Source organism: Phyllopteryx taeniolatus, chromosome 1, assembly GCF_024500385.1.
Source record: "Phyllopteryx taeniolatus isolate TA_2022b chromosome 1, UOR_Ptae_1.2, whole genome shotgun sequence".
Lineage (NCBI taxonomy): Eukaryota > Metazoa > Chordata > Actinopteri > Syngnathiformes > Syngnathidae > Phyllopteryx > Phyllopteryx taeniolatus.
In genome coordinates this window covers 7,546,277-7,570,074 of record NC_084502.1, presented here as the reverse complement: position 1 = coordinate 7,570,074, position 23,798 = coordinate 7,546,277, and the positions used below count along the sequence as shown (strand labels likewise).

General features: G+C 42.1%; 2 protein-coding genes across 6 annotated transcripts; one reads left to right on the top strand and one right to left on the bottom strand.

Moving 5' to 3' along the window:
• Positions 1-202: 202 nt before the first annotated feature.
• On the bottom strand, positions 203-14,449 carry tti1 (TELO2 interacting protein 1). 4 transcript variants are annotated; one of them, XM_061768049.1, is made up of 14 exons: positions 14,226-14,396; positions 13,153-13,904; positions 12,600-12,937; positions 12,248-12,530; positions 10,434-10,605; positions 10,066-10,349; positions 9,427-9,801; positions 8,169-8,328; positions 7,533-7,700; positions 7,032-7,183; positions 5,885-6,025; positions 5,318-5,522; positions 892-979; positions 203-693 (listed from the first exon to the last, which is right to left on the bottom strand). In XM_061768049.1, the coding sequence occupies exons 1-14, from the start codon at positions 14,278-14,280 to the stop codon at positions 492-494; spliced, it is 3,375 nt and encodes a 1,124-aa protein (XP_061624033.1). In that variant the 5' UTR covers positions 14,281-14,396; the 3' UTR covers positions 203-491. The 4 variants fall into 4 exon arrangements, with proteins under 4 accessions (XP_061624033.1, XP_061624062.1, XP_061624052.1 ...); XM_061768078.1 differs by having other exon boundaries at positions 14,372-14,395; XM_061768068.1 differs by having other exon boundaries at positions 204-693; positions 14,368-14,449.
• Positions 14,450-14,687: 238 nt separating this feature from the next.
• Positions 14,688-23,798, top strand: zgpat (zinc finger, CCCH-type with G patch domain). 2 transcript variants are annotated; one of them, XM_061768030.1, is made up of 7 exons: positions 14,688-14,827; positions 15,434-16,088; positions 16,897-17,030; positions 17,393-17,551; positions 19,209-19,328; positions 20,993-21,410; positions 23,432-23,798. In XM_061768030.1, exons 2-7 carry the CDS (start codon positions 15,490-15,492, stop codon positions 23,568-23,570), a joined length of 1,569 nt encoding a protein of 522 aa, XP_061624014.1. In that variant the 5' UTR covers positions 14,688-14,827; positions 15,434-15,489; the 3' UTR covers positions 23,571-23,798. The 2 variants fall into 2 exon arrangements, with proteins under 2 accessions (XP_061624014.1, XP_061624020.1); XM_061768036.1 differs by lacking the exon at positions 23,432-23,798 and adding an exon at positions 22,592-23,425.

The following is a 23,798-nucleotide window of genomic DNA, read 5'->3' as shown; positions in this document are numbered from 1 at the left end:
ACAATTGGTACTCGTAGCACACTTTGAGAAACTCAAATTTAAAAGATTGGCTATGTGTGCAATGAGAAATACGGGACTATTAATACATTTGGACATTTTTAGCCAAAATATTCTAACGCACTCACATTTTGGCCAGAGTATGAATAATTAACAGACAGACCCCTGACAACCTCAAAACGACATCAAAAATATTTGTGACACCAGACATTTATTCTGCATGCGCAGTGCTCACATTTAACAAATTGGAAAACATGATATTGCAGTACCTAAGTAACACAACAAGTACTTGAAATCATAATGAGGAGGGTGGATTACAAAAAAAAAAAAAAAAGAAATGTGCCACATTCATAATATCAGAAGGTTACCTGGAAAGTCATATAAAATAAGAGCTTTTGTGAAAATATCTACAAAATCTGTACAAGTATGTACCTATGATCTTCGTAACTGCATTGTCCATCAGGTGTGCATTTAGTCACAATCCATCAACAACTCTATTCATCACCCGATTGGCCAAACTCCTCCCGCAGCAGTGTGAGCACGTTGTCCGAGTACTCGTCTCTGGGGCGTCCCATCCCGCTCAGTCGCACGGGCTGCAGGTCGGGGTGCGGCGGGACGAAGGAGGACGGGCAGTGTAACTCGTTCAACGTTAACCAGAAGGTATCGGGGTCCACCTGGATCAAGTGGTGGAAAACACTGGAGGAGAGAAACAGCAAAGAAGTCCATTTTGCAAACAATTTGGAATTGGGAAAGTAATTGGAGTCTTTTCAGCACTTCAGCGTGACATCATTATATCCATCAGATCGGTTTCCGTCGTCGTGGACTGGCACGGCATATCCAGATTAAGTTAAAATGACATCCGCTCAGTTTGGATTTGGTGATGTTTGGTTTTACCTCAAGCAGGCCTGTTGCAGTCCGACGGGTTGTCTGCAGCTCAGGTAGGGCAGGCAAGCTTCACAAACAACATCTAAGTCCGCTTCAGCTGGAAAAACAAAAGATCAGCAAACAAAACAGGACAAACATCAAGAAAAAAACTGTCTGAAAAGATGACAAACTGTACTTGGAAGGGGAAACAAAATCATAATCAAATCAGTAACTGTGGCCTGCCACATCATTTTACGTGGTCCGCGAAAGCAAATCCCGTGTGTCAACGTCCATATTCTGGCTGAAATGTGTACCACAATTTCAAATTGTCATATAGAGTCAATAATATATTGATATTGCAAGCATTTTCTTTTTTCCCGTAACGACCAATAGTTGAACTGACTTTAAAACTAGTTATCCATCAGTTTGTTGTGTATATGGAATATGATGAGACGATTAAAGATTTACTGGTATATGGTTTCTACAATGCGGGGGTATTGATTTAAATAAGAGGAGACTTGACATTTGAAACCCTTAGCACGGTTGGCTGAGGGAGCACCACTCACAGAGGAGTGCTCGTGCTTCTCGAGCGTTCATCTGCTCCCCTTTCCTATTTTGAAGGGTCTCGCTCCCTTCCTGCGGCACTTTCAAGTCCACAGAACCACCTTGCCTCACCCCTACTGGACTTTCACAGCCTGGCAAATGCCCACTTTCCTCCCCCTCCCACGTTGCCTTGCTTCAACTCTTTCATCTCACTTTCTTCATTCTAATACCCCCCCCCCCAACACCCCAACTCCCCTCCGTCCCCGACAGATACTTAGCCATTCCCTTAGGTGCAAAATGGGCTTCCTTTCAAGCCTCATTTCAAAACATGTCAATTTCCCTCTCCAGGCCGACCCACACTGGCGGCATGTCAAGAATAAAAGCGGCGGTGCACATTTCCGAGTTCAATGGGATTATTCAGCGACCACTTCTATCCCTTTTCTTCCGTTCTATCTGCTGCTGCTGCTGCACACACGACCGCTTTCTTTGTGGAATCGGGCTGCTTGGAATGCAGCACGAGCAGTCACAAATACTCAAGTTGCTCTTAGTAATTCTATAAATGGAAAAAAAAAAAGGTGGAATTGAAGCCGAAGCCGACGACCGGGGGCGTAATACTCCGTCCGTCTCTATGTCCGCGCCTCGCTCTGGGACTGAGACTCGCTAATTGGCTTGCTGCGGGCGTCCCAGAGGCGAGCTGGAGCCAAATCGGTATTCACATGAGTGAGGCGCCATGCGGCTACAGACCGTTTCTCTCCTCTGCTGCTTGGTCACATGCTCGCCCTCCTCGCTAAGACGGACGATCCTTGTGTTATTATAAGAACAAAAAAAATATTCTATGCAATAAACCCCCCCCACCCCCATATTCCCTGCAGTGAAAAAAAATGCAAGTCGCTGACAGCCTTCCGGAAAATGTTTATAATTGCCGATATTCTAAACCACTGGTTCCCAAACCTTTTATACCAAGCGCCAAGCAAAATAAAAAAAATAAAATACCTTGCTCTTCAAGTACCACCATCATGACCGACATTAAAATCCAGTAGCGCAGAAGGCTGAAGTGGTTTTATTCCTAAAAAAAAGTAGATTTATTCTACTGTAAACCACTGTAACATAATGCCGAGTTTGCACATTAACACGGCACTTAAATATAGACCAATAAAAAAATTTATTTAAATAATGATTCAAATTTAAATGTACTGCACTTATTAAAAATGGCACCAAATAAATTTTTTGAGAAACAGTTCTAACATTTTAAATGCAAACATACTGTATTTAAAAGTGAAATACAACTGAACTGTTTAAGCCACTGTGACATTATGCACAGTTTGAGCATTTAATTCAGTCATTCTTTCACATACCACTAGAGGGAGCCCGCATAACACACTTTGAAAGCCACTGGTCAAAACAATAAATACCGATGACAAAAAAAAAAAATCTTACAACATTACCATTACAATTGAATGGTTTACTGATGATTTGCTTTAGAAAAAAAATGCATCAGAAGTGCACGTGGCGAAGACTCTCTGTAATTTCCACTAACAACCCATACAAAGATTTGATTTTATGGATCATTTCAACAAGACTTCCTTGACATCAATTACGACTTTACTATTAAGCCAGGGCTTAAGCGCCATCTTGTGGCATCTTCGAGTGGTATAAAAAGAGCACATTTAGCCAATTTGAATGTCGCCGTGTTATGACGTTCACAGTACAGGACTATCATGTCGAAGGTAATGAGGGATGCAGTATGAGCAAAAAGTAACATTAGCTAACCGCATAACCAGCATTAGGCAGAATCAAAAGGTTTTTTTTTTTTATTTTTTTTTTTTACTTTTTTGAAAATAAACAACAAGAAGGTACAGTTCTTACTCAGAGCAACAGAATTAGACATCATTAAAAAAATACTAGCGTTCCTGAACCTTCAAGGCTTTTCGGATTAACATTTTAATAGCTGAAAATAAGGATTGAATAAGTATAGAAACAAATAACAAGGACTGTACATAAAATACTGCCTGTGAGAACTCAACCATAAAACCTTTCCCTGCGGGATTCTCCCTGAAAAAAATGTATATGCTGATTGACTGCGGAGCAGCTCTCATTATACTGGCACAAAATTGACTTTGAGGGAGAAAAGTGTTAGGGTACGTGATGAAACGATGAAGATGAAACGATCGTTGCACACTTGCTAAAAAGGGTTGCATCCATTTGTGTAAATTATTTAGACCGCTAAATACAATTCTGCAGGTATCAAACACAAGTGGCGCACTCGGATTGTAATCTGAGGAGAGATTTGTTCCGCAAACACAATCTGTTGCATTAATAATCAATGTCAGCCGATGTGTTCCTCCCGCTTCTTATTTTGTCCAGCATAAGGTTTATATCGTTTTTAAAAGTGCACAGGATGCCATTATTATTCAATTTTGCAGCCATTACAGATGATTATGTAAATAATTAATGAGCTTTCCTTTGACGAATGTGTTGCTGTAGAGTTATATGGGGGGAGATTTGTCTCAAAATTATTTACACAAAAATATATCCGCGATTTACACAAGTCATGATAAATGCACACACATTTTAAAAAAAAACAAAAAAAAAACGTGTTAATCGTGACCATATTTGTGGATCTGAAAAACATCTACATCACGGATATAATTTTGAGACGAATCTCTGCCCATAGAGTTAGACCCTTCAAAATACAGATGTTCAAAATTTGTGCAAGTACAACTTGGTCAAAATCCCAATTCTGTGTATCATTTAAATTTCAACTTTAAATTCTCCTTTTTGATATTGAAAGCGAGACAATCATAGAATAGAATAAGCCTTTATTTTAAATTGCCATTAGGTGTGAATGTGTGCACGAATGGTTGTTTGTTTCTATGTGCCCTGCGATTGGCTGGCGACCGGTTCAGGGCGTACCCCGCCTCTCGCCCGAAGATAGCTGGGATAGGCTCCAGCACGCCCGCGATGAAGCAGTACAGAAAATGGATGGATGGGTCGTTCTGCAATAGGCAAATTCCAGACAGTGTACAGTGTTCAAAGGAAAAATCGTTTGCACTGTTGCACAAGTCTGCCCTCTGGTGGTTTGACTGCATGTGAATGTGAGACTTTTAAGACATTTTAGACATTGTTGGGGGATTTGGAGGCCGTGTTTACTTGTTTTAAGAAATCTTGCCAAGTCAAGTTTCCCCGTGCTATTGGAAGATAATTTTGCTTAAATTAAGTCAAATGTTCATCATTTCATTACTTTTTTTCTTGTTTTTAAGCCCATTTTTTTTGCAGCGTACATCGGATAATTTGAGTAGTATTTTACCCTCAACTATAGAATTTTGGTATTTTTTATTTATTACTATTATTTATTTTTTTTTTAAGCTAAACTTACTCGTAACCAGTAATAAAATCTCAATAAGAAGATGCAATACTTTGTTAAGATTTATACGGCAGAAATATTCTCTCTTGTTCGGATTTTAGTTTTTGCAGCGATACATGTACCTGTCTCGCTCTGCAAATTGAAAAAAAATGCAGTATAATGATTTATAATATGTATTACACAGAACCTCGTCACTGTTATGCAGAAACCGCCTACGTTCAAATTTGGTCTTTTTTAAATATTTTTTTCACAAATAATAATGATAATATTAGTCAGTCTCCACATGCGTCTGTCAATTTGACAAATTATTGACCAATCCTCATGTTGAAAATGGCTTGCTCTCTTTGATGCAATGATAATGGCTCAACAAACGTGCTGTGTTTTTTTGTTTTTGTTTTGTTTTTCGTCAAAGGTGATAGTTTTGGAGATGTGAGCGTTCCGCCCGATGTCAGCGATATGCAAGAACATTCTGCAGCTAACCGAAACGTTGGTTCTCAAAGCGCGGATGATACCTCGTGCGTCTGTCTGTGTGCGGTTGTGTTCACTTACCAAGGTCCAAGCTCTGGCACAGTGAGCCCAGTCCCTCAAGTACCGCCAGCTGCAGTTTGTAGGCCAGAGTGTGCGTGTAGACGGGTCCGGCTTTGGCGCTGACGGGAGCCTGATGAGCCAGAGATGAGCTCAGCTTCGGCAAAATCTCCTTGGAGACCCTCCTCCTCAGGAAGTCCCCGCAAGTACGACCCAAAGTGCACAAAACCTGGAAGAGAGAGACGCATATATACTAGATGTCCCATTCCATTCCATCCAAACTAGGATTCTAGTTACCTCTGGCAATAAAATTTGGTTTTTAATCATAGTTTTGGTCATACGCAACACTTTACCAATGTCCCCAAAGTGATTCCCCCCACCCCCCACTTGTGTTTATATTGGAAGAGAGTGTTTCTCCACTGTTAAGATGAGAACGACAAAAAAAAATAAAAAATAATAATAATAAAACACAGTCTTGACTTTAAAGATGAACTGCAAAGGTGTAATCGGAAGGTCATTTGCAGCGGCGGCACGCTCATCGCATATGACGGAAGTGAGACATGCCAGAGCAAGCGCCATTGTTTTACGCACCCTAAAAGCTCGGAGGACGACGAGCGGGTCATCAGCTGTCAGTCTCTGCACGACGGCGGGCCAGCAGCGATGGGCCATGGGTAACAATTCGTCTTCCTTCTCACTCAGCACACTAACGCACAGCTCCAGTACATCCAGCACCTGGGGGAAAGCGCATGGTAAAGCTGTACATACAAACATGTGTTAGGTTTGTTTGGCTGTGCGTCTGCTTTACGTGGACCTCTTTCGCCCCCAATTTGATCTCAAGTGGTCCGGACCAGCACATTCATGGCCTAATAAGCTAGAATAAGGACCATTCCAAATTCTTCCCATTGTTCTGGTGCAACTAATTAGAAGTACCTTTGGAAAATATTCACATTTATGGATTATTATCCTGTTCAAACGCAATCTGAAATTTCTGAATAAAAACGACAGATCTTTTTTTATTTTTTTTAATTTGCAAGTGCAACTTACAGATCAAAGTGGATCTACGTATCGCTGGCGGTGGGCGCAATCCTCGTACCTCCCAAACCATCGCTTTTCAGGAGACCCCAAAACAATTAACATTGCATCGTCAAAGAGAGCAAGCCATTTTCAACACTTTAGGTTGCACAATCATTTTAAAAAACTGCCACACACACGGGGACAGAGCAATAGTATAGCTATTGTGAAAAAATATTAAATTGAACTAATTTTGACAGGTTTTCGGTCCAACACCAGCGATATGTACCTTTTATAAAATCAGTTTAAATTGACATAAATGTCCGCATCCATCTGGAAATCTTTTGCAAGATTTAGTGTCTAAATATATTTCTACAAGAGGTATTCCTTCACAGAACTGTACTCTTCACAGTCCAAAGGTTGCACCGGATTTTAGATGAAGTGAGCTTTCTTTGCACTCCCGAGTGCATCAACATCAAGTGTCAAATCCTGAGTAGCAGTCAATTTTAGTGTCATTTAAGTGGTCTCCAGTACGACCTCCAGTGGACAAAATTAGCAAGGACAGTTAAAATTGCAGTTCATGTGTTCTCGAACCCCACCGGCCGGATTGGATTGGTTCTGGCTAGCTTGCAGTTGTTGCTTTAACTGTTGTGTTTCAGAGTTGTGTTTTTAGAAAAGAAAAAAAACAAAGTTTAAAAAATAGGATCACCTGTAAAATATGCAGTACCTTAAGCCGGAGGCAAAGATTTGAGTCAGACAGCAGATGAATGCAGCGCTCCATAACATCTTTGGTGATGCTGAGGTGGGTGGGAAGTTCCGCTTTCACGTCAGGACCACCGGCGTCATCCTCTTCCTCAAAGCCTGCGGCGGGAGGAACGTCTGCAAAAACAGTAACATGTCAGTTCATCGCTGCTTTCACAGGAAACTGCCGCATCGCTATAGCCGGTGAGATCTGTTTGCTTGTCCCTTTGAGAGGAAATTCACTTTTTTAACGTCAGCACAAGACCCCTTTTAACCCAAACGGGGATAGAATTCACACTGCCTTTATTACACTAGCTCACAAGACGGCAAATTCATCCACCTCGCATCACTACCTTGCACACCAGGAAATGAAAATGCTGTCTTAGATGACCAATGTGAAATGGGCTTATGACTACTTCCTAATTTTCGGTGGAAGGGGCCAGGCCTGTTGAATTTGGGGTTGGTCTCGCAAGCTACAGATTCATACCGAGATCGTCAACGTCCTCTTCTTCTATTCCAGTGCCTTCCGCCAGCTCTTTTTGTTTGCGGTAGTCCAGCAGGAACTGGTGGACGTTGAAGACTTCTTGGTCGGTGGAGGTCTGCTTGGACCGGGCGGACTCTTTGGTTGTGTTAGAGGTCAAGGGAAACCACCTCGCTGGAAGAGAAGCGCACAGCAATGTTAATCAGCATCCGTCTTTTCTCGCATGACATTACATTTTATTCCAGATATAATTTGAAGTAGTTCCAATTCATTAGATATTTTCATATTCACTACGACTATAACTACATTTTTTATTTTTAAACTATTTCCGTTGTGTTGTCCTTCCTCATTGGATTTAGAGCAAGCACAATTCAACATTCAAGCCAAGACGCTTGAAATAGATCAAAAGTCAAATGTGAGTTAATGTATTATGACTGGCTTGATATTGTCACATTGACCTGGCTACCATCAACGATCAGTCAACAGATTTTCAGCTCAACAGAGTACAAAACGTTCCTGATGGTTTTGTTGCATATGCAGCTAAATTGTTGCGAAGCGTGTTTTCTCCCATTTTTATCGACTTACTTGGGTGTAATGTCCCTCCCGATATTAAATTGCGTGACATTACAAGCGATAGCTCACCGAGCGCCTTCATGAGTGCGTGCAGCACAGAGCAGAAGAGAGCGGCAGTGTGATCGTAGCTGAGGTCGAGCGCCATGAGCACGTCCCGGATGATGTCTCGGACCAGCGGCAGCAAAGTGACGTCAGAGTGGGTCAGCATCACAGCCAGCACCCGTGGAGCCTGGGCAACAACAGTACAAAGACGGTAAACTCCTGGAAGTATCCACAATTTTTTGTGGAAGCAAAGCAAAGCACGTTTATTTATAAAGCGCATTTCATACACAAGGGAACTCAATGTGTTTTACATGATTGAAAGCATTTCAAAACAAAGAAAGAAAACAATGCTTATAAACAATAAACAAACATTTCAAAAATGGTGTACAATTGGTGTTTTAAAAGTACAATTAAAACAGCGTACAGTGCGAGAAATATCGTTTCAAAGGTGGAAATGCTCTAAAAAGCATGAGGAAAAAAAAGAACCGGGAGTTAAAAACATTCACACTTGGGGCTGACGTCACTTCTGTTGGCAACTTTTTTCATTTGTGTGCAGCATAATCGCTACATGCTGCTTCACCATGTTTGCGTTGGACTCTGTGCTCCACTACTTGACCTGAGTCTGTCGATCTTTATATCCCATTAGCATTTCTTTCATGTATTCAGGACCTAAACCGTTTAGTGATTTATAGACCAGTAGCGAAACTTTCAAATCAATTCTAAAGCTGACTGGGAGCCAGTGTAGAGACTTTAAAATTTTATTAATATGCTCTGACCTTTTTGTTCTGGTCAGAACCCGAGCTGCCGCATTCTGAATGAGCTGCAGCTGTTTAATGCTCTTTTTAGGGAGTCCAGTCAGAAGACTATTACAATAGTCAAGTCTATTGCGGCATATCAGCCTCACAGTTCTGAGGACAGGGGTTGAAATCCCGGCCTCGCCTGTGTGGAGTTTGCATGTTCTCCCCGTGCTTGGGTGGGTTTTCTCCGGGCACTCCGGTTTACTCCCACATCCCAAAAACATGCGTGGTAGGTTGACTGAGGACTCTAAATCTCCCGTAGGTGTGAATGTGAGTGCAAATGGTTGTTTGTTTATACGTGCCCTGCGATTGGCTGGCGACCGGTTCAGGGTGTACCCCGCCTCTCACCCGAAGATACCCGGGATAGGCTCCAGCATATACAGGCTGAACAGGAGGTACACTGTGTACACTGCTTTTGAAATGTATTTAAAGTTAAGGTTCCACGGCTAAAGTTAAAAACATACACGGCTTCTAACACTCCAACTTACCTGAGGATGCTGGCTGAGCCTCTGCAGGTTAAGCGAGATGTCATTGAGTAGATAGTCGGCGTTCTCATGAATCAGCTCTTTCAGAGACAAGTAAGCACAGGCCTTGCTGATGTCCCACATGGAGTCCAGCGCCGCTTGGCTGATCAGAAGCGTTTCCTCCCCTGCTTTCTCAAGCACGGGGTACAGTGATGTCATCAGCAGGGGACGGAAGTTGTCTCCCAGGGCCTGAGCGAAGCAGGCCACGCCCTCCAGCTGGATGCACAGTTGCCAGATGTTACTGTTGAGCTGGTGGATCGTTGAGGCGTGCGAGGAGGCACAGGAGGAAGGGACGCCACGAGCGTTGGATATGGAGAGGAGAATGGGCGGCCTCAGCAGCTAAGGACAGAAAACAGGCAAATAATAATCATAAAAACAATTGATGCTTTTGCAAAAATCTTTTGGATACTGTAACAACCTGAACTAATGTTAACAACTACCGTAAACAATTTCAACATGTTTTTTTTCCATCACCGTTTTCTTCTTGTAACGCACATTCTCTGTTTACCATGCACTCGGGCGCTTGCCTTCCTGTATTGGTAACAACAACAACAAAAATCTAATAACGGATCTGTATCCGTAGACCAACAGGTGTGTCCTCACCTGTCGATCTCTGTGAGTCTCTTCATTGACTGTGACCAAGTGCCAGTTGTTTGGACTGATGTATTCCTCCATGACGAGCATCACAGCTGCTTTAAGGTCTTCCTGGGAGAGAGGGGCTCCTCCGACTTCACCCCCTGAGCGCTTTCCCTCTGCGGTGACAGCGATGCCAGCCGCGCCTCTGATGATTTCATTGAGAACCATGGCGGCCTGCTTCCTGTACGCTGAGGACTGGCGGTACAGATCCAAGAAGAGGTCCGTCAGCAGAAAAATGTTGCCGTAGTAACCTATATGTACAATACAGGAACATGACTGAGTAGATTTGGATGTCGACGGACAGGCGACGTGACACAAAATACAAAACTTCATACCCAATGTCCGAGAGATCTCTGTGAGCACAAAAAAAATCTTCTCATCTGTAAAGAAGAGAAAATGCTTCCTCCGAATGTGAGCGGAGTGATGGGAACCTGAGCTTGTTTCCAATGAAGCACCGTGACCTCGTTCTTCTACAATACGGACATCTGTGACGTCCAACTCCAGCACCTGTGACAACACCACCAAATGATTTCAACGGCCTGGCAGAAATCGGTGCCTCTGTAAATAATAGGGATGTTCGATACGACTTTTTTTTCAGACCGATACCAGTAAGGCTATTCACTCTTGAGTACTCACCGGAACCAAGTACTGATACCACTAATACTTTTGAAACAACAACAGACTTTTGGCTTTTTTCGTTGGCTGGTATGGGCAGCCTTTACGAGTATCCGATACCTTGAAATCAGACCGTTGTGCGTACTCGCCCATCTCTAGTAAATAAGTACACAATCTCCTCTTTCTGTCCCACAATTCCTCTTCCTAAATGTATCGTAACATTGTCGGATTGACGACTTTTTCCGTTTGTGTAATAACAGAAGGAAAAGTGTGGGTGTTGGAAGCGTTTTACCCAAAAAAAGGTGTGGGCGATGAAACAGCCAAATCCGCAAGGGTGCAACCGCCTCGGGTCCACTAATAATACACGAGTAACACTACGAAAGAAATGGATCTGGGGTCACCATGGAATTGGGTTCATTGATTGAAGACTCTAAATTATTCATAGGTGTGAATGTTTGTTTGTCTATATTTGCCCTGCGATTGGCTGGTGTCCAGTCCAGGTTGGACCCTGCCGCTCGCCGGAAGTCAGCTTGGTTAGGCACCAGCACACCTGTGACCCTAATGAGGATACTTTCTTACTTACTTAAACCTCCAACCAACCATGGTAACCAGATTTCTCCATCTTTGGCCGCCGTGGTAATTTTAAAAAAGCGTGCATGTCACACCAGGAGTGCGACGCCCATCACAGATACTACAGGAATAATAATAAAATATATTTCATGTTATTTTTTTTTTCTTGATACAAGTTCAGTTGTAAAATTACAACCTAAATGGTAACAAATAGCGCCTCAATGAATAAAGACAATTCAGTTTCAGAAGAAAATAGCGTCAATCTTGATTATTGTTTGCTCGACTTATTGCTGCTCTGTGTCAAGGTTCAATTTGTGAAACATATCAAACTAATAATCCTAATGACGTCAACGTTCCTTTAACGATGGTCAGTTTTGGCGGTGAAAGTGGAGCTGTGACTGCATGGGCGCATCCTTTCTCGTGGGAACAGGGCTGCGGGTCACCCCAAAATCCCAAACTATTTGCCTTATCATCTTTAACAGAAGGCCGTGACGTAGCACTTTTCCAAAAATAAATACAATATACACTTTATGAAAACAATATATATTTGCATTCAATATCTTCAGCTACTTTTTGCTGTTTAATAAATGAAAGGGGAAAAATGTCAACGTGGCCCTTGCAGCCTTTTTATTTTTCTGTTTGCTGCGCTTGGATTAAAAACAAGTTTGCAGTAGTACGCAGGCTCCCTCAAGTGGTACTCGAAAGAATTACTCTCCAAGTACAGTTGAGTTGTATTAAACTTTCAACAACATATTTGCATTCATTTTTTTTTTTTAGTACTGTTTGATTGTATGGCCTTTATGTAGTTACAATTTTAATGTAACCTTTATGTGCACTACATTTTAGTCGAACCATTATTTGAATAGAGTTCAAGGCTGAACCCACCTCTGTCCAGGCGTGGGTTTGTTGTGTTCACTGTGTTGCATATGGTTTAACACATATACCGGTAATATCTGGCACTTACCTGCATCAGCGCTTTAGAAATCCTCTCGAGATGCACCGCTGAGTTCAGCACCACCGAGACCAGACGTCCTAGGAGCTTTAAATAACCCAGGAAGACATTAAGGACAAACAGCTTCTTCTGGTCATCAGAGGTCCGCATCAGTCTGGGCAGCGAAGTGGCCAAAGAGTGGAGATTTTCTGAAAGGATGTCAGTGAAGGTCTGAGAGCTATTTTTACATTTGATATTTTCCGCGTTGACAGGCATCTGATTTTTCTCGGAAGCCTTCCTGAGCGCAACCTCGCACCTACAAAGGAGAAAAGGTGACAGGAATAGGCCAATAACCTTGCGCTGAGGCACACAAATAAAAACAAACCTCTGTTTGACTCTGGGCTCCTCATCATTAATTGCTCCCACCAGTGCCTCCAGAAGCAGCCCAGCACACTCGCCCAAAGACTGACTACACGTGTCCAGCAGGTGCTCAGCCAGCTCCAACAGCTCCAGTCGAACCCTCCAGTGCCGATGCGCCGCCGTGCTCGAGACGATCTTCTTCAGGAGCATGCACAGCTTTTCCGACGTGTCCTTTACCCAGTCCTGTGTGCGACTGACCATCAGCTGCCCAATCTTCCCCGGGTCCGCTGAGGGCCGCTTGCATGGCTTATTAGACTGAAGCTGAGCATCTTCCATGACGAGACCGACAGTCCTAGACCAAACCTTAAATGACAAATAGAGTGAAAACAAACATGATCTTACATTTTTTTATCTTTTCACACATTAGTCCATAAAGTATCTTATACTTTTCTTGTTTTGTATATTTTACAACTAGATAATAAGAGATAATTCAATGTTTGGACAAGTGGTTAAGAAAGTGGCCTTTGCAGCCTTAAGAATCAATCATAACCCATATTACATAACTAAGACATATGTACCTTGATGGCCCTAACTGTGACTCCGTGGCCTTGTCTTACATCTCCTGTAATGATCCTTGCAACTGCCATTGTAATTCCGGGTAAGAATGAAGCCATGGGCTTGCCGACAGCCTCCCGCTCCTCTAAGGTGTGTACGACATGATCCTCACTGCAGTCACACTGCAGAGTCAAAGCCTGCAGGAACTTCAAGGCGGCTATTTGAACATGTCTGGATTTCTCCTTCTCTGCTAAAGTGAGCAGCAGTGAAACGGCAGCTCCAAGCTCAGGCAGCATAGTGGCTTCGAAAAATTTGAAGACAATATCTCCATACGCTGCATGAAGCAAGGCGTCCAGGCATCCCAGCGCTGCTAATTTCAGCTCCTCGGATGTATCTGCTGGTTTCCCAGGATTGTCTGGGGAACACAGGCAGAGGCAGAGCTCTGAGAAGAGCTCGTGGAGGGTCTGCCAGCTCTGAACACAGGTGTTCTCCAGCACACTATTCATAGCTTCAACCACGGATTGCACCAGTTTGTCCTTTTTGGGCCCGGGGACTTTGAGCACAAGGCGGAGCGGGAAGAGGACGTACTCTTGGAGCTGCTGCAGGGTGGCATCGTCGACCTCCTTTAACTGAGCGCGCAATGTCTTGACATTGTTGAAGGTCGGCTCGCGGGTCAGAAGGACACAAGCTGGACGCAGGTAGGCAAACGCAATCTTTGGATCGCTGATAAGGGTCATGGTTGGAGGCATCACAGCTGAGGTCCGATATTTGTAGGCTAAGAACAAAAATAGGAGGTGTCAGTATAAATATGGCTTCTTAACTTCAATACTTAATTCAAAGAATTACTACAGTTTGTCTGTCTGCTTATTAAAAGTTAGGTAGCACTAACAAATGATAATGGGACAACAAGTGTTGGAATTTGACACATTTTACTTTTTAAATAAAAAAAACTGCAATTATTATCATGTAAATTATCATTAAAAAAAACCAGTAGCCAATGTTTACAAATGTTACACGGGACTAATATAGTAGTGATAAGTAGGAACCACTGATTTGTCCACATCTAGCATCGATGTCATCAAATCTAAACACGTACTGGCTTCCTCTCCAGCATGCTGTGTTATTATTTTAAACACGACTCGTGAAAACATACGTTTGTATTGGTTAATTCAGAAGATCCGCATTACGGTATAAAAATGAAAAAAATGTTTCTCATGAAAAGTAAATACTGTACTAACACACTGGCAACGAGCTGCCATGGCGCCGCTGTTGGATGACGTAATTATCTTGCGGGTGACGTATATTATGTTCGACGAAATGGACCACTTTACCAGTTGGCAAGAAAATCCACTTCCGATTACTTAAAAGAGTAAAAGCACATCAGTTTCATGTGAAAATGCTAAATACAACTAAAAAACTAATAAACAATAAAAGTACTGATTTATATTACGGATAAATACAAAATAAATTATTTATGAAAAATGAAGTAATTCTACAACCTGCAATCGCAAATATCTAATTTACTTTGAAAATAATTAGAACAGGAGTGGTAGTCACGTAAAATGTTTGACACAAGCGGTAAACTTTTCTACTGTCCTGGTCTTATGATCAATATTTCTATCATACGACGCATCTTTTTGCTTGTTGTCGCCCTTTCTTTCGAAGCATTGATTTCACACTATTAGCCACATAACGAAGGTAATGCCACTGGTGTGATGACCACATCGAAGAGCTAGCTCGATTGCGGCTAACACTTAGCTACATTAGCTCCTCCTTGTATAATTTACTGCTAGGTTTGCTAATATTACCAACTGTTTCCAATGTGGTAAAATCCCATATTATCTTATTTGTAAGTGAAAAGGTTCAGTGTGCAATTAATCTAGTGTTGCAACTTCATGCATTTTGACGAACTAAAGCCTGGGATAATATTTGTGTGTGCACTGAATAGAATTTCCACTGAACATGTAAATACTGCCAGATTAAAAATAGTATTTCTCCACATCACTCTATCTGATGTTGCAATCTTGCACGCTCTTGTGTTTGTCAAGCAGCTGTTGTATTCTTTCCCTTGCCATTTTATGTATTATTATCAAGTACTACCACGACTTTTTAGAAATATTATTATTAATATTATTATCATCCATCCATTCATTTTCTTTACTGCTTGTCCTTATTAGGTTTGCAGATCGCTGACATTATGGTTTTGCAGTTATATACCGGATATTTATGTTTGATCAAAAGTGACTCACGCTACTGTGGTATTTCAACTCAATTCAACTTTCAATTGTGCACTTTCCGGCACAGTTTCCCCAAAGGCTGGATGCCTGTCCTTCCCGTCCCGCCCAGTGTGACGTGACACTATGGATGAGGAAACTCTGGAGGGCGCCATCTCTACGTACGAAGCCCAGCTGCAGCAGGTGGATGCCACTCTGGCTGCTGACCTGGACCCCTCCCAGCAGTGTGACCTGCTCAAACTGAGAGAGGACCTGTGTCAGCTGATAGAACTCACCAAAGCCAGCCTGCTGTCTTTCAGAAAGAGTTTGCTTCTGGCCTCCCTGGAGGACACCAGTGGCGTGCAGGCCAACGCGCCGGAGCCTGCGGCCGACACAAAAGGCGATTTCAATTCCGAGTTTGCTGCTTTCTACACGGAGCTGGGGGAGTTTTCGGGGACTAGCTCTGATACGAGGGAACAAAACCAGGAGACTGGTGGCGGTGCAGAAGAGGAGTGTGAAGAAGAGGAGGGGGAGGAGGAAGACACTTTGAGCGGTACTAAAGTAAGAGCCCCTTACAGGACGTCGTGGGGGACCCTGGAGTACCACAATGCCATGGTGGTCGGGGCAGAGGCACCAGATGGAGAAGAGGCGCAAGTTAGAGTTTTGTACATTTATCCCACTCAGAAGTCCTTGAAACCGTGTCCATTCTATCTCGAGGACAAGTGTCGCTTCCAGGAGAACTGCAGGTGACTTTTTGCCTCCACCTTCATCACTCTCTAGTTATGCTTACTAGTTCAGTGTACACTAGTGGAGGATTGTGGATGCAGGATGTTTTGTTTCTCTCCAATTTTTGTTGCAATTACCCAGTATTATTTTAAATTTCTCAGTGAGTAATACTGGAGTCTTAATGAGAAGACAATCAGGCATGTGTACTAGGTGGGTATCAATGAACGTGTACAATTTGGTACCGCAGCAAAGCTCAGGATTGTTGTTATTTTTGAAATACATTTATATCAAATATATGTATTATTTTTATTACTGAGTTGAGTTTGTAATTATTCAAAAAACAGTCCGATGTTTACTTTTCTGTGCTTGGAAATATTGTCCAGCAGGTAGAGGCAAAACTCCAGATTGTCATTATTATTATATCAGCTTAACTACTACTAATAATTATACTTCCAACTATTATTATTATTACTATAAAATAGAACTGCAACTGGCTAAGTAAGAATACACTGCGACAACATCATTACAAGCATTGAGGTGACTATGAATTTGAAATCCTGAATTATAACCACGGAAAAATGTTGTGGTAAGTTTCACTTAAATCAAAAACTATGGTCTAAATATAAAAAATACTTTTCTAGTTCTGCTTCCTCACAGTGAAGTGTGTTGTGTGATTTGACTTTAACTTGCCAAATATGGCTCCTTGCACTTTGTGGAGCTAGTGTAATATTTGTTTACAAAAATGGATACATTACTTTGAATCGAGCATTTAATTTGTGACACACCTGTAGAATCCTCCCCTTGTTTGTTTATTCACGTTATGCAAAGGTTTTCCCACGGGGAAGTGGTGTACGTGTCGGAGCTCAGAGACTTCCTGGATTGCGACCTCAGTAACCTGGAGGAAGGCTCGTCCTGCTTGACTCGGCACGAGGATGGCATCTGGTACCCGGCCAGAATCACAGGTACTGGAATTTACTTACTAGAATTTACAAATTAGGCTTACAGCTGCACAACCCAGTGACATTAAGAGGTGGTTCAAAAACAATAGTGCTCGATTTTGATTTAGAAGGGTATTAATTAAACGTCCAAAAAACCCAATCTCCCCAAATTGTTGTGAGTAGTTTATTTACACATTATATTTTTTCAATTACTCATGGGCATGCCAGAAAGCATGGCAAATAACGAAAGATGAATAAAAGGCACGTGCTCACAAAAGAAGACAATTAGAAACATAAAGAGAATGCCATTTTTGACAGTCTCTTGTCTGTCTTCCAAAGATCAACTCCACAATCACCTGGCATGTTTGTTGTTTTCTCTCATTTAGATATCGACGACGGCTTCTACACGGTTAAGTTTGACTCCCTGCTGCTAAAAGACGCTGTGGTTGAAGCCGACCACATCATCCCACCGCTAAGAGAAGAAGACCCGCTCTCCTCTGACTCGGACCCCGACGATGCTGCAGATGATGCGGCTTACGCTAAAGGTATGTTTCGACATGGCAATACAGTAGATGTTACACTAGGCTTTCATTTTGGAGGTATAATTGAACTAGAAAAAGGGGATATTTACTCTACATTTTGGATGAAGGTCAAGCGCTGCATTGGTTACCTAAACCAGTGATTCCCAACCAGTGTGCCGGGGGGCACATTAGTGTGCCGTGAGGGCTCTTCAGGTGTGCCGTTGGAAATTATCAAATTTTACTTAATTGCTCCAAAAAAATATATATTTACAAGAAATAATGTATCTTTGTTCCCCTATTTATGGCAGTGAGGCATAGTGACAGGCAGAACAAAGGAATGGTCTTCTATTAGATGGCAGGAAGTACATACAGGACTGCAATTTCTCATGTATAATGCGCATTCCCCCCCCCCCAAAATTGTCAAAAGTTAATAGTGAGCATTATACATAGGTATAGAAGCAAATGGAAAAAAACTTCCACATTTTATAAATGTATGCCACCAGCTAGTGGTTATGAAAAAGCTGTATACGTTCATTCCAAAATGCCATCGCCACCTAGAGGTTATGAGAGAGGTGTACACTTTCATTCTAATATGCCACCGCCACCTAGTGGTTATAAAAAAGGTGTAGCCTACACTTTCATTCCAATATGACAACGGTACGTATGACTGCATATATGTACAGTTGTGCTCATAAGTTTATATACCTTGGCAGAATTTGTGAAATATAGTTTTTTTTTTTTTAAATATGACTGATTATGACTGAACAACAACCACCATTCATTTTTTATGGTTATGTTTTGTTTAATGATAATGCTTTTCTAAAATGCTTGACCGTTTAATTTGAATCCCATTAAAATAAAAATAAATGTGTTTTGCCTGGTCCTTCATTTTTTCTTTAAAGAATTGTACCCATCTTACAAATTGTCCCTGGGTCATCAAATATATGAGCACAACTGTGTGTTTTCTAATTTACGAACTAAAAGTAGGGCTGTGAATTTCAAAATAAGAGGAAGTCAATTTAAAAAGAAACTATTACATTTTCAAATAAATGGCTTAACTTCAGAATTATTCTTTAAAAAAACCAAATAAAATACAGATAATATTTCATGTTTTGATCATATGGGTAGAAGCAAAATCATGCATTGGTAAAATGCATTATACATAGGTCGAAGGGTTTTCCAGAATTTTGATGGCAACTTTGGGGGTGCGTATTATACATGGGTGCGCATTATACACGAGAAATTATGGTAATTAATGGAGCCACTTTTTGTGACATTTTTGTTTGTTGGTGTGCCGTGAGATTTTTCAATTGTAAAATATGTGCCTTGGCTCCATAAAGGTTGGAAATCACTGCCCTAAACGACTCATGTTCGCATTGAACGCAAGGAATACTGCAGTTATGTATTTTTTACAAACCAAAGAAACCACATGCAGTACCCCACTGTAAATGCAAAGAAACAAGAGGGAAACAATTGAAACGGTTAAAGTATCAAGTAAGGCACATAAAAAAATAACAACAAATTATTTGCACCTTAAAATACATTATAGCCAACTTCAGAGCGATCAGAAATTCACATACAATCGAAGGGGGAATGAATTAATTTCTGTCATTATAAAACGGCTTTTGTTTTCTTCTCTTTCTTAATGTTTTGTGTTGGATTGAAACGTCTTTTCCAATAGTTCTGGAGTCTGCTGGCGAATCGACAGCAAGCAACACTGCCATTTTTGGAGGTTGGGAGGTTCACACGAGAGGCATCGGATCCAAGCTAATGCTCAAGATGGGCTATGAATATGGCAAAGGTTGGTGAAAATGTGCATAAATTATTCCTATTTTGAATTAATTTAGATGTACCTGTACTGCACTGTGTTTGCTTGATACCCGCAAATGATTAGGGATGTGTACTGTATATATTGTATATTTCTGGTCACGTACCGAAATGATTTCTGTGGTTTACCCACACTTGATTACACTTGGAGGGACATGTCATGTTTTCTGTATGTACAGAAAAGGACATTTTGACATGTCGCGGTCAGACTGAAGAAACTGAATGGCTGAGTTCAATTTGGAAGTTTTCCTTTCAGACTCTCGTTTTGGCACATGCTGGTTCACTGAGGCATAGAACACAGATTCCTGCGTGAAGCAATAGGAATGAGATTTCCGCTGTGGGGTTCACCCTCCGGTGCATTTGTGTTCACCGACAAAGTCATGGTCAGAAGCTAAAGAAGCGAAGCCAATTCATGTACATAGTAACATAAATCCGAAGTCTGTCATAGCATCACCTCTTAAGAAAACAATTTAGTAACATAACATGATGGAATGGTCCGCCAGTATTACTTACTAAAGCAGGGGATCCAAGGGCATCATGGAAACAACCAAACTATATTCCGCTTATTGCCAACGAGTGAAGGCACAGCTAATATTAGCAAAGTTTTCGGATATTAGCTAGCGACACAGCATCTGTGGTCTTTACAAATTGTCTACACCTCTTAAGCAGCAGTTGAAAACGTTGGCCTTACACAAGTGACGTGACGCAAGTGAATTGTCGTTCAGAGGAATAGGACTTTGCCGTGGTTAAGTTCTTTTTACACTTGAGTGACCATTGAGATAGAATGTTAAAAAAACTAAGCAACGCTAACCTTCACATTACATATCACTTAGGACTTGTTATGGGTGTTTTCTTGATTTCATGTTTTAACAGTGGCTAACTTATTTTTATACTTGCATGAGCGCTTAAATTATTAGTGTTACTTACAACTTTGCCTGTTCAGTAAAAAATCATTTTGAGAGAGTTCCTTAGAGGTTCCACTGTGAATCCAAGTGTTTAGCTTTTGTTTGAGTTTTGGGCCAAATTGGCCCGTAGGTGTACGACTATATCCAGCAAGCTAGTTAAGGTGATGAAATTGAATGTTGATTTATGACACAAGCCCAAAGCTAAACTACATTTATCTCAAAAACTACCAGCTGCCATTGCAACTAAGCGAAGGTCAAAGTTGTGACATGAGTTATTAGCCAATTTGCTTCTCTTTCTCTGACATACTGATCTGAATTGTAACATTACCAAGACAAAGTAAAGGAGGCCGTGCATCTGATTAGAGCCAGACGTGAATTACAACCGATTCTTTGTCCAGGATGTTTCCAACGTGATGTTCCCAGACAGGGTGAGCTATCAATTTGAAACTGAAAACACAACATGGCAGCGTCAGAGGTTCGGACTCGAGAACCAGCTCTGGGTTATTGCTCTGTTCCCGGTGCCATTGATATGCATTACCACGCCGCCGTGGTTGCAGCGTATCAATCACAAAGGAGCCATGCCTAAAACAGTACCCTGCTTTATCATCTACCTCACTTTAAATGGCAACTTGATTTATGTTGGGAGCGTCACGATGTATTGACGGAGACATGAATACAGATGGCGTTCATAAACCGAGCTTCCAAAACAAGTTTGTCTCTCTTGTTTTCCAAGGTTTAGGAAAAACGCAGGAGGGCCGAGTGGAGCCCGTCATGGCAGTGCTCGTACCCAAAGGCAAATCACTGGACCAGTGCGCCGAGTTAACTCTGAGACGCACTCAGAGCAAGGCAAATGATGGTGGAAAAACAGGCCGGCCAAAGCGCCGGCGGAAGCCAAGGGAGGCCAACGGAGAGCGCAGGACCGTCTTTGACTTTCTTAACTTCAAGCTCGGCGCCAAGGAGCGCGGTGCTGCCGAGGAAGGGGCGGCAACGGCGGCTGGTTCGGCCGCCCTCACTGGGGTGGAGGCCTACAAGGGGGGCAAGAGCACCAAAAGGAGTCTAAATGTGAAACTGTTCCAAGCTGCTGAGAGGGCGTCGCAGACTGAGAGGGAGATCCAGAACCTGACCCAGTCGCTCAGCAGGCAAACGGGCAGGTCAGTTCCATTGGCTTTAGGAATTTACTTTCAAGGAAGCTTTCACTATTTTTTACAAATATAGTAGAGCCTTGAGACACAGGTGACGCCACTTAGGAGGTTTTGGAGATACGAGCTGTCGATCAGACAGACCATTTTTTTTGCTTTGACTTGCAAGCTCAAACTTGATATAAGAGCAAATTCTGGTAGCAGGTGACTCAGGTCACTTCACAACATGCAGGAGTTTGCCAGATGTAATTCGCAAATATTCTTCAAAAAAGAGACTTCACGCTGTTTATTGCCACTCTCAGCTGAACACGAACAGTGCAGAAAGTTACACAGGCAGATAATATAACAATACTCACAGGCATATATTCTTTTATCTTCTGCAAACAACTAATATTACTGCCGTACTGAGAAGCCAAGGGAGGAGTTCTCTAGTACAGTATATCTGTTTTATACTGCCCCCAAGTGGCCAAGGTACACACACCCAAATGAGCAGCAAAATGTGCATTGCAGGAGAAAATGTGACAAAAACTGGTTAATTTAATTTAATTACGACATAACTTTAAACTTTACTTTACATAACTTTATATTTTTCTTAAAGACGGATAGCTGGAACAGATAAAACGCATTCGTTTCAATGGGGAAAGAAGGTTTGAGATGCGAGTGTTTTGAGTTTCGAGCGTGGTCAAGGAAGGAACTAATCGAATCCTAAGGCACCAATGTAATAACAATTCAAGGGATTCAAAAAGTCATCCATCCATTTTCTACACCGCTTAAGTCACAAGGGTCGTGGGTATGCTGGAGCCTATCCCAGCTGACTGCGGGCAGGAGGCAGGGTACACCCTGAACTGGTGGCTCGCCAATCGAAGGGCACATATAAACAAACAAGCATTCACACTCACATTCATACCTAGAGGCAATTTAGAGTCTTCAAAAAGTCGCTGCAAAAAGTCAGATTTGGCAATTTTTCAAAGTAAGCCTGCCTTCTCCTCAGGTGTAAAACAGCGGTACCTCGACATCCAAGTGCCACAACTTAGGAGTTGTCGCATCATTCCAGTGACAGTTGGACTCCGCCAAGGCTGCCCTTTGCAACCGATTCTGCTCATTACCTTTGTGGAAAGAATTTCTAGGTGCAGCCGAGGCGTTCACAGGGTCCGGTTTGTTGGCCTCAGTATTACGTCTCTGCTTTTTTGCAGATGATGTGGTTCTGTTGAGGTTCTCAAGTCTCAATGGAGCGATTCACAGCCAACTCCCCATCTTAGGCTATTGTCCTCAGTTGGAAAAGGGGGGCGTGCCCTCTCCAGGTCAGGGAGGAGATCTTGCCCCAAGTGACGGAGTTCTTGGCTGGGAAGTGGCAAGTCTGGGCTTCCCTGCTTAAGCTCCTGCCCCCGCGACCCGACCTCGGACGGATAGATGGATGATGGAAAGTAACAATTAATTAATCAATTTGTTGATATGAAACTATTGCATTAACACCATCTGGTGGCATCTTGGTGCCAAGGATGTACTGTATGTTGAAGTGAGTGGAGGAGTTTCATTTAGTCTGGCCATAGCCTTGTCTAATAGAAATAAGTGCTTTGTCACCATCTTGTGGCATCTGTAGGCCTTTTTCTGTGGGTGTCAATTATTTGTGGCAAGGCTCACTCTCTATCCCAGGTGAATAGCATGAGTTCACTGCACTAGAAATATTAGAATAATATTTATATTTTTTTACGTGTTTGAATTAAACATTCAATTCTTTATAACAAGTACAAGTATTTGTGGCTGAAAACACGATGAACCGACAACTGACTTATTCAACTTATTATGTTCATCCCTAATTTCAATGTAATGCATCCCACTTGTGGTTTTGAAGCGCTGATTCATTTGAATTCAGGGCTGTGGTAAACGTGTAAATGAGATGCAGCCATTCAAGGTGAGACATCGCGTCTGCGGCCAACTCATTGGGGAGAGTGCAGCCCGAAAAGTAGCGTGTCTGTCCTCGCCTCCTAATCTGTTTGTTGTCTGTGTCATTAAAAAAAAAAAAAAAAAAAAAGGGATGCGTCCAGAGTGAAGCAGTTGGAACAGAAGCTGTCGGCCGCTCGTCGGCTGCTGGCCCAGCAGAAGGCCCAGGAGATGTCCATCCAGAGAGAACAAAACAAGGCGGACACGCACAAGAAGATGACTGAGTTCTAAGCTCTCTTCAACATAAGACTTTTTCATAGTTGTATTGCTGTATTTGTTCCAATTTAAAACCAAACACACATAGCAAATAAACAAAAAAAACGAGTGCCAGTTATTTGACTTATTTGATTTAAATCACTGTTGGTTTAATTTTGGTCTGAACAGAAAATATCCGAAGCTCGTTTTTGTTTGTATGGACGTTTTATTTCTCACCACTAAAAACACCATTTGGAAACATTT